Source organism: Nerophis lumbriciformis, linkage group LG18, assembly GCF_033978685.3.
Source record: "Nerophis lumbriciformis linkage group LG18, RoL_Nlum_v2.1, whole genome shotgun sequence".
Classification (NCBI taxonomy): Eukaryota; Metazoa; Chordata; class Actinopteri; order Syngnathiformes; family Syngnathidae; genus Nerophis; species Nerophis lumbriciformis.
In genome coordinates, this window is record NC_084565.2 from 5,535,737 (window position 1) to 5,547,500 (window position 11,764).

Consider the following 11,764-nt stretch of genomic DNA (forward strand, 5'->3'; position numbering starts at 1 on the left):
TCTCAATGTGCTCCTCTAACACCATGTCTTTCTCATTGTGCTCCTCTAACACCATGTCTTGCTCCAACGTGCTCCTCTAACACCATGTCTTGCTCCAACACCATGTCTTTCTCAATGTGCTCCTCTAACACCATGTCTTTCTCAATGTGCTCCTCTAACACCATGTCTTTCTCAATGTGCTCCTCTACACCATGTCTTGCTCCAACGTGCTCCTCTTGTCAGAGTTTGTAGGACACGAACCCCAAGATGCAGAGAAGGCGGAAGGCGTTATACGGGAAAACATGATTTAATGTTCATAAAGTAAAGGAAAAAACACAAACCAGGAACTAGGAACAGGAAACAGGATGCCAGGGAAACAAGAACTGGAAGACGAGGAACAAAAAGACAGCAGACTACAAACAGCTACAGAATATAGCTTACCGCTACCGCATCCAGCTACACTGACAACGACAAGTAGAAATGACAATGATCCAGCACTGACTGGAGGGGAAGGCAGGTTTAAATAGCAGCTGGCTGATTGACACCAGGTGTGGCCAGGTGCCAATCAGCCACAGCTGAGGGGACACAGCACTCAGGGAGACAAGTAGGAAATAAAGACAAAATAAAAGTGCTGGACAGAAAACTAAGACAAACGCAGAGAAAAAACTAAAACACTGTCAGGGACAAGCCTGACAGTAGCCCCCCTTCCTATAACGGATACCAGACGTTCTAGAACACCCCCCCCCGCCCCAAAAAAGTCCAAAGTCACGGGAGGGTGGAGGGAGGACAAGGAGGTGGGCCACCAGGCTAAGTGTCCCCGCAACCAGCGGGGAAGAGTTAGGTGGCGATGGCGAGTTGAACGCCGCCGCAATTGGCGAGGCGACTCGTCCGCCGGTGTGGGAGAACCCACCGGAGACGATGGTGGTGGCGCCCTCTGCTGGCCCACCGGGGAGGATGGTGGCGGCGCCCTCTGCTGGCCCACCGGGGCGGATGGTGGCGCCCTCTGCTGCCGGCCCACCGGAGAAGAGGATGGTGGCGCCCTCTGCTGCCGGCCCACCGGAGAGGAGGATGGTGGCGCCCTCTGCTGCCGGCCCACCGGAGAGGAGGATGGTGGCGCCCTCTGCTGCCGGCCCACCGGAGAGGAGGATGGTGGCGCCCTCTGCTGCCGGCCCACCGGAGAGGAGGATGGTGGCGCCCTCTGCTGCCGGCCCACCGGAGAGGAGGATGGTGGCGCCCTCTGCTGCCGGCCCACCGGAGAGGAGGATGGTGGCGCCCTCTGCTGCCGGCCCACCGGAGAGGAGGATGGTGGCGCCCTCTGCTGCCGGCCCACCGGAGAGGAGGATGGTGGCGCCCTCTGCTGCCGGCCCACCGGAGAGGAGGATGGTGGCGCCCTCTGCTGCCGGCCCACCGGAGAGGAGGATGGTGGCGCCCTCTGCTGCCGGCCCACCGGAGAGGAGGATGGTGGCGCCCTCTGCTGCCGGCCCACCGGAGAAGAGGATGGTGGCGCCCTCTGCTGCCGGCCCACCGGAGAAGAGGATGGTGGCGCCCTCTGCTGCCGGCCCACCGGAGAGGAGGATGGTGGCGCCCTCTGCTGCCGGCCCACCGGAGAGGAGGATGGTGGCGCCCTCTGCTGCCGGCCCACCGGAGAGGAGGATGGTGGCGCCCTCTGCTGCCGGCCCACCGGAGAGGAGGATGGTGGCGCCCTCTGCTGCCGGCCCACCGGAGAGGAGGATGGTGGCGCCCTCTGCTGCCGGCCCACCGGAGAGGAGGATGGTGGCGCCCTCTGCTGCCGGCCCACCGGAGAGGAGGATGGTGGCGCCCTCTGCTGCCGGCCCACCGGAGAGGAGGATGGTGGCGCCCTCTGCTGCCGGCCCACCGGAGAGGAGGATGGTGGCGCCCTCTGCTGCCGGCCCACCGGAGAGGAGGATGGTGGCGCCCTCTGCTGCCGGCCCACCGGAGAGGAGGATGGTGGCGCCCTCTGCTGCCGGCCCACCGGAGAGGAGGATGGTGGCGCCCTCTGCTGCCGGCCCACCGGAGAGGAGGATGGTGGCGCTCTCTGCTGCCGGCCCACCGGAGAGGAGGATGGTGGCGCCCTCTGCTGCCGGCCCACCGGACTGCATGGTGGCGCCCTCTGCTGCCGGCCCACCGGACTGCATGGTGGCGCCCTCTGCTGCCGGCCCACCGGACTGCATGGTGGCGCCCTCTGCTGCCGGCCCACCGGACTGCATGGTGGCGCCCTCTGCTGCCGGCCCACCGGACTGCATGGTGGCGTCTGCCGGCCCACCGGACTGCATGGTGGCGTCTGCCGGCCCACCGGACTGCATGGTGGCGTCTGCCGGCCCACCGGACTGCATGGTGGCGTCTGCCGGCCCACCGGACTGCATGGTGGCGTCTGCCGGCCCACCGGACTGCATGGTGGCGTCTGCCGGCCCACCGGACAGGATGGCGCCGTCTGTTGCAGACCCACTGGGGTGAGGAGTAGCTGTGCCTCCCCAGCTGCACAGCTACTCATAGCCCCCCCCTCAAGGGACGGATCCAAGACATCCCACGAGAAACCAACACAGGACAGGGATGGGTGGGAGGGATCACAAAAAGAGGCAAAGCTCTTTTTTTGATTCGGCCATCAACGATAAAGCTTTGTTAAGTCTCTCCGCCAAGGAAATCTCCGCGAGGTTCGTACTAGGCTGGATCATTATGTCAGAGTTTGTAGGACACGAACCCCAAGATGCAGAGAAGGCGGAAGGCGTTATACGGGAAAACATGATTTAATGTTCATAAAGTAAAGGAAAAAACACAAACCAGGAACTAGGAACAGGAAACAGGATGCCAGGGAAACAAGAACTGGAAGACGAGGAACAAAAAGACAGCAGACTACAAACAGCTACAGAATATAGCTTACCGCTACCGCATCCAGCTACACTGACAACGACAAGTAGAAATGACAATGATCCAGCACTGACTGGAGGGGAAGGCAGGTTTAAATAGCAGCTGGCTGATTGACACCAGGTGTGGCCAGGTGCCAATCAGCCACAGCTGAGGGGACACAGCACTCAGGGAGACAAGTAGGAAATAAAGACAAAATAAAAGTGCTGGACAGAAAACGAAGACAAACGCAGAGAAAAAACTAAAACACAGTCAAACTGTCAGGGACAAGCCTGACACCTCTAACACCATGTCTTGCTCCAACATGCTCCTCTAACACCATGTCTTGCTCTAACGTGCTCCTCTAACGCCATGTCTTTCTCAATGTGCTCCTCTAACACCATGTCTTGCTCCAAGGACGGGGCCCGACACGCTGGTCCTCAACCCTGCGGAACCTTCCAAGGAAAAGGAGAAAGCAGGATTCTTCCGTGCGATGAAAAAGAAAAAGAAAAAACCTCAAATGGTGAATAGCAACTTTTTATTCCCTCCTGTCTCTTTGTGCCGCAGTTCCAGTAAACATGAATATAATATATGATATTTTATTATTAGGTACACCAGCACAATGTAAACATGGAATACAATAATAACAAACCCCACATTATTAGGTACACCAGCACAATGTAAACATGGAATACAATAATAACAAACCCCACATTATTAGGTACACCAGCACAATGTAAACATGGAATACAATAATAACAAACCCACATTATTAGGTACACCAGCACAATGTAAACATGGAATACAATAATAACAAACCCCACATTATTAGGTACACTAGCACAATGCATAAAAGTGAAGGTGATAAAAAGGTTTTCCTTCCATTTTTAACGTGTGTGTTTGTCAGGTTTTGGGCGAGGAGGAGGGTTAGCGCTGACGACAGAGCACAAACAGACGCAATCTGGCCAGCGCGCAAACACACACAATGTATTTTTAGCTTGCAATTTCTCTTCTCCTGAACTGTGACACTTCTTATTGGATGTCAGGCAGCAAGGAAAGTGTTGTCTCTTACGCACAACAACCTGGACAAGTACATATATATGTATAAAATATATATGTTAGCAACACTAGCATAGCTATGTGAGCTACATGCTAACATTACATTTTAACATCATGCTATGTTAGCAACATCAGCATAGCTATGTGAGCTACATGCTAACATTACATAATAAAACATCATGCTATGTTAGCCACATCAGCATAGCTATGTGAGCTATATGCTAACATTACATTTTAACATCATGCCAGGTTAGCAACACTAGCATAGCTATGTGAGCTACATGCTAACATTACATTTTAACATCATGCTAGGTTTGCAACACTAGCATAGCTATGTGAGCTATATGCTAACATTACATTTGAACATCATGCTAAGTTAGCAACACTAGCAAAGGTATGTGAGCTACATGCTAACATTACATTTGAACATCATGCTAGGTTAGCAACACTAGCAGAACTATGTGAGCTACATGCTAACATTGCATTTTAACATCATGCTAGGTTAGCAACACTAGCATAGCTATGTGAGCTACATGCTAACATTGCATTTTAACATCATGCTAGGTTAGCAACACGAGCATAGCAATGTGAGCTACATGCTAACATGACATTTCAACATCATGCTAGGTTAGCAACACTAGCATAGCTATGTGAGCTACATGCTAACATTACATGTTTACATCATGCGAGGTTAGCAACACTAGTATAGCTATGGGAGCTACATACTAACATTACATTTTAACATCATGCTAGGTTAGCAACACTAGCAGTTATATGAGCTACATGCTAACATTACATTTCAACATCATGCTATGTTAGCAACACTAGCATAACTATGTGAGCTACATGCTAACATTACATTTTATTCTCATTCTAGGTTAGCAACACTAGCATAGCTATGTGAGCTACATGCTAACATTACATGTTAACATAATGCTAGGTTAGCAACATCAGCATAGCTATGTGAGCTACATGCTAACATTACATTTTAACATCATGCTAAGTTAGCAGCACTAGCAAAGTTATGTGAGCTACATGCTAACATTACATTTTAACATCATGCTAAGTTAGCAACACTAGCAAAGCTATGTGAGCTACATGCTAACATGACATTTCAACATCATGCTAGGTTAGCAAAACTAGCATAGCCATGTGAGCTACATGCTAACATTACATTTTAACATGCTATGTTAGCAATTTTAGCATAGCCACTTAAACTACATCCTAACATTACATGTTACCATCATACTAAGTTAGCAACACTAGCATAGCTATGTGAGCTACATGCTAACATGACATTTCAACATCATGCTAGGTTAGCAACACCAGCATAGCTATGTGAGCTACATGCTAACATGACATTTTAACATAATGCTAGGTTAGCAACATCAGAATAGCTATGTGAGCTACATGCTAACATCATGCTAGGTTAGCAACACTAGCATAGCTATGTGAGCTACATGCTAACATTACATTTTAACATCATGCCAGGTTAGCAACACTAGCATAGCTATGTGAGCTACATGCTAACATGACATTTCAACATCATGCTAGGTTGGCAACACTAGCATAGCTATGTGAGCTACATGCTAACATGACATTTCAACATCATGCTAGGTTGGCAACACTAGCATAGCTATGTGAGCTACATGCTAACATCATGCTAGGTGATAGTTTGTTTGTGTGGTCAAAGTGACTTTGAGTTCTTATTGTGTTGAAAGATTTTCAAAGTAAAGGTGTGTCATGTGACACAGGTGCCCAGCGAGGAGGCGGTCCTTCAGAAGGTGTCCAGGTGTCATCAGAGGGGGGGCCAGAGGAGGCGGGACAAGAGCAGAGAGAGGGAGCAGGAGCGGGACAAAGACTGGGCAGACTCCCACTCGCCGGTATGTCACACACACCCATGCTTTTACTTTGAAGGGCGGGTGACGTCATGCCTTGTGTCTCCTAAAGCAGAGCCAACCCCTCAAGTCGCTGCGCAAACTCCTCCACCTCTCCTCCTCCGCCTCCGCCTCCACCCAGCCGCCCTCCAGCGACATGCGCTACCAGCCGCTGCCCACCACCGCCAACGCTCAGGGCGCCTTCTCGGAGGGGCGGAGCCACGCGGGGGTGGCCACCCCGCAGCTAAAGAGCAGACAGTCGGCCTACCCGCTGCCCGGCCAGCTGGAGCCCGGCTGGCACGCGTCTGCTTTGTCACGCCCTGATGGGAACCCTTACCCGGAGAACATGAACAACAAAGCAGGACAGAACGCTCACAACTTTGGAAGAACATCTCGCTCTCGTATGAAGAACATCAACGACCTGAAGGAGACTGCACTGTGAGGAACACACACACACACACACACACACACACACACACACATATATATATATATATATATATATATGTATATATATATATATATATATACATATATGTATATAAATATATATATATACATATACATATATATGTGTATGTACATATATATATACACATATATATAGATAAACATATGTATTTATATATGCATATACAAACACACCTTTTACTATACACACACATGTTTTATATAAATATAAATGTGTATATATACAGGTAAAAGCCAGTAAATTAGAATATTTTGAAAAACTTGATTTATTTCAGTAATTGCATTCAAAAGGTGTAACTTGTACATTATATTTATTCATTGCACACAGACTGATGCATTCAAATGTTTATTTCATTTAATTTTGATGATTTGAAGTGGCAACAAATGAAAATCCCAAATTCCGTGTGTCACAAAATTAGAATATTACTTAAGGCTAATACAAAAAAGGGATTTTTAGAAATGTTGGCCAACTGAAAAGTATGAAAATGAAAAATATGAGCATGTACAATACTCAATACTTGGTTGGAGCTCCTTTTGCCTCAATTACTGCGTTAATGCGGCGTGGCATGGAGTCGATGAGTTTCTGGCACTGCTCAGGTGTTATGAGAGCCCAGGTTGCTCTGATAGTGGCCTTCAACTCTTCTGCGTTTTGGGGTCTGGCATTCTGCATCTTCCTTTTCACAATACCCCACAGATTTTCTATGGGGCTAAGGTCAGGGGAGTTGGCGGGCCAATTTAGAACAGAAATACCATGGTCCGTAAACCAGGCACGGGTAGATTTTGCGCTGTGTGCAGGCGCCAAGTCCTGTTGGAACTTGAAATCTCCATCTCCATAGAGCAGGTCAGCAGCAGGAAGCATGAAGTGCTCTAAAACTTGCTGGTAGACGGCTGCGTTGACCCTGGATCTCAGGAAACAGAGTGGACCGACACCAGCAGATGACATGGCACCCCAAACCATCACTGATGGTGGAAACTTTACACTAGACTTCAGGCAACGTGGATCCTGTGCCTCTCCTGTCTTCCTCCAGACTCTGGGACCTCGATTTCCAAAGGAAATGCAAACCAAACCAACCCAAACCATCAGTAATGGTTTGGGTTGGTTTGGTTTGCATTTCCTTTGGAAATCGAGGTCTCTATGGAGATGGAGATTTCAAGTTCCAACAGGACTTGGCGCCTGCACACAGCACAAAATCTACCCGTGCCTGGTTTACGGACCATGGTATTTCTGTTCTAAATTGGCCCGCCAACTCCCCTGACCTTAGCCCCATAGAAAATCTGTGGGGTATTGTGAAAAGGAAGATGCAGAATGCCAGACCCAAAAACGCAGAAGAGTTGAAGGCCACTATCAGAGCAACCTGGGCTCTCATAACACCTGAGCAGTGCCAGAAACTCATCGACTCCATGCCACGCCGCATTAACGCAGTAATTGAGGCAAAAGGAGCTCCAACCAAGTATTGAGTATTGTACATGCTCATATTTTTCATTTTCATACTTTTCAGTTGGCCAACATTTCTAAAAATCCCTTTTTTGTATTAGCCTTAAGTAATATTCTAATTTTGTGACACACGGAATTTTGGATTTTCATTTGTTGCCACTTCAAATCATCAAAATTAAATGAAATAAACATTTGAATGCATCAGTCTGTGTGCAATGAATAAATATAATGTACAAGTTACACCTTTTGAATGCAATTACTGAAATAAGTTTTTCAAAATATTCTAATTTACTGGCTTTTACCTGTATATATATATACATATATACATATATATATATATATATATATATATATATATATATATATATATATATATCGGTATATATATATATATATATATATATATATATACACACACATTTTATATATATATACTGTATACATATTATACATATATGTATATATATATATATATATATGTAAAAATGTGTATGTATAATTTATATATACACACACACATTTTTGTATACATTTGTGTGTGTATATATATATATATATATACAGTAACATATATACACATATATATATATGTATTGACATATGCATATATAAACCCACATAGAAACTTTTTACAACACACACACACTTTTTACAACACACACACACACACACACTTACACACACGTACACACACACACCTACACGCGCACACACATGTACACACAAAAACACACGCACAAACGCACAGGCATATACATACACGCACGTACGTACACACGCTTACACACCCGCACACAGACACACATACACGCGCGTGCACACACACACACGCGCGTGCACACACACTCACATTTACACACATGCACACATACACATTCGTACACGCACACACACGTACACGCAAACACACACACACACTTACTTGCACACAAACACACATACACCCACACACGCACACAAACAATCGCACACGCATACACACGAAAACACACACACACACACACTTACCTACACGCGCACACAAACACACGCACGCACACGCATGCACAAACACACACACATGCAAACTCTCGCACAAATGTACACACAAAAACACACGCACACACACACACACACACACTTACACACACACACGTACGTACACACACTTACACACAAACACACGTACACGCACACACACTCGCACACACACGTACACACAAACACACACACAAGTACACACACACACACTTACTTGCACACAAACACACATACACCCACACACACACACAAACAATCACAAACGCATACACGCAAAAACACACGCACACACACAGACTTACGTACACACACGCACGCACAAACACACACACACACGCACACAAACTCTCGCACAAATGTACACACAAAAACACACGCACAAACGCACACACACACACTTACACACACACACACACACGTACGTACACACACTTACACACACAAACACATGTACACGCACACACACTCGCACACACACGTGCACACAAACACACACACAAGTACACACACACACTTACTTGCACACACACATACACCCACACACACACACAAACAATCGCACACGCATACACACGAAAACACACGCACACACACACAATTACGAACACACACGCACACAAACGCGCGCGCGCACGCACGCACAAACACACACGCACACAAACTCTCGCACAAATGTACACACAAAAACACACGCACAAATGCACACACACACTTACACACACACAAACACAAGTACACGTACACACAAACACACACACAAGTACACACACACACTTACTTGCACACAAACACAAATACACCCACACATGCACACAAACAATTGCACACGCTTACACACGAAAACACACGCACACACATACACTTACACACGCACACAAACACTCACACACATGTACACACAAAAACACACGCACAAACGCACACACACTTACACACCCGCACACAAACACACACACAAGTACACACACACACTTACTTGCACACAAACATACGTACACCCACACACGCACACAAACAATCACACACGCATACACACAAAAACACACGCACACACACACACACTTACGTACACACATGTACATAAACATGCGCACGCACGCACAAACACGCACGCACACAAACTCTCGCACAAATGTACACACAAAAAAACACGCACGCACACTCGCACACACACGTACACACAAACACACACACAAGTACACACACACTTACTTGCACACACACACACATACACCCACACACGCACACAAACAATCGCAAACGCATACACGCGAAAACACACGCACACACACAGACTTACGTACACACACGCGCACACACACGCACACAAACTCTCGCACAAATGTACACACAAAAACACACGCACAAACGCACACACACACACACACCTACACACACACACTTACACACACAAACACACGTACACGCACACACACGTACACACAAACACACACACAAGTACACTCACACACATGTACACACAAAAACACACGCACAAACGCACACACACTTACACACACGCACATACGCACACACGCTTACACACCCGCACACAAACACACACACAAGTACACACACACACTTACTTGCACACCAACAAACGTACACCCACACACGCACACAAACAATCACACACGCATACACACGAAAACACACGCACACGCACCCACACACACACACTTACGTACACACATGCACATAAACATGCGCACGCACGCACAAACACGCACGCACACAAACTCTCGCACAAATGTACACACAAAAACACACGCACACACACTCGCACACACACACACACACACTTACGTACACACATGCACATAAACATGCGCACGCACGCACAAACACGCACGCACACAAACTCTCGCACAAATGTACACACAAAAACACACGCACACACACTCGCACACACACAAACAAGTACACACACACACTTACAATCACACACGCATACACACGAAAACACACGCACACGCACACACACACACACACTTACGTACACACATGCACATAAACATGCGCACGCACGCACAAACACGCACGCACACAAACTCTCGCACAAATGTACACACAAAAACACACGCACACACACTCGCACACACACAAACAAGTACACACACACACTTACTTGCACACACACACACATACACCCACACACGCACACAAACAATCACAAACGCATACACGCGAAAACACACGCACACACACAGACTTACGTACACACACGCGCACACAAACTCTCGCACAAATGTACACACAAAAACACACGCACAAACACCTACACACACACACACACACACGTACGTACACACACTTACACACACAAACACACATACACGCACACACACGTACACACAAACACACACACAAGTACCCACACACACTTACTTGCACACAAACACACATACACCCATACACGCACACAAACAATCGCACACGCATACTACACACGAAAACACATGCACACACACACCCTTGCACACGCACGCAAACACTCACACACATGTACACACAAAAACACACGCACATACACACACACACACACGCACGTACGTACACACGCTTACACACCCGCACACAAACACACGTACACGCACTTGCACACACACACACACACACACACTCACATTTACACACATGCACACATACACATTCGTACACGCACACACACGTACACACAAACACACACACAAGAACACACACACACTTACTTGCACACAAACACACGTACACACACACATGCACACAAACAATCGCACACGCATACACACGAAAACACACGCACACACACGCACACAGCCTCTCGCACAAATGTACACACAAAAACAAACGCACGCACACACACACACACACGTACGTACACACACTTACACACACAAACACACGTACACGTACACACAAACACACACACTTACTTGCACACAAACACACATACACCCACACACGCACACAAACAATCGCACACGCATACACCCGAAAACACACGCACACACACACACTTGCGTACACACGCACGCACAAACACACACACACCCGCACACAAACTCTCGCACAAATGTAC

The 11,764-nt window shown here is 47.7% G+C and overlaps 1 protein-coding gene across 5 annotated transcripts in view; it reads left to right on the forward strand.

Annotated features, from left to right (window-relative positions):
- The window catches only part of LOC133617526 (cyclin-dependent kinase-like 5), a 117,322-nt gene extending 110,852 nt beyond the window's left edge, over window positions 1-6,470 (forward strand). For 4 of the 5 annotated variants that reach the window (XM_061977511.2, XM_061977513.2, XM_061977514.2 and 1 more), the window contains exons 15-17: window positions 3,259-3,364; window positions 5,655-5,783; window positions 5,851-6,470. In XM_061977511.2, the coding sequence (XP_061833495.2) occupies window positions 3,259-3,364; window positions 5,655-5,783; window positions 5,851-6,219 (604 nt within the window). In that variant the 3' untranslated portion in view covers window positions 6,220-6,470. The remainder of the gene's footprint in view (window positions 1-3,258; window positions 3,365-5,654; window positions 5,784-5,850) is intronic. The other variant, XM_061977516.2, reaches the window with a different exon arrangement.
- The last annotated feature ends 5,294 nt before the right edge of the window (window positions 6,471-11,764 follow it).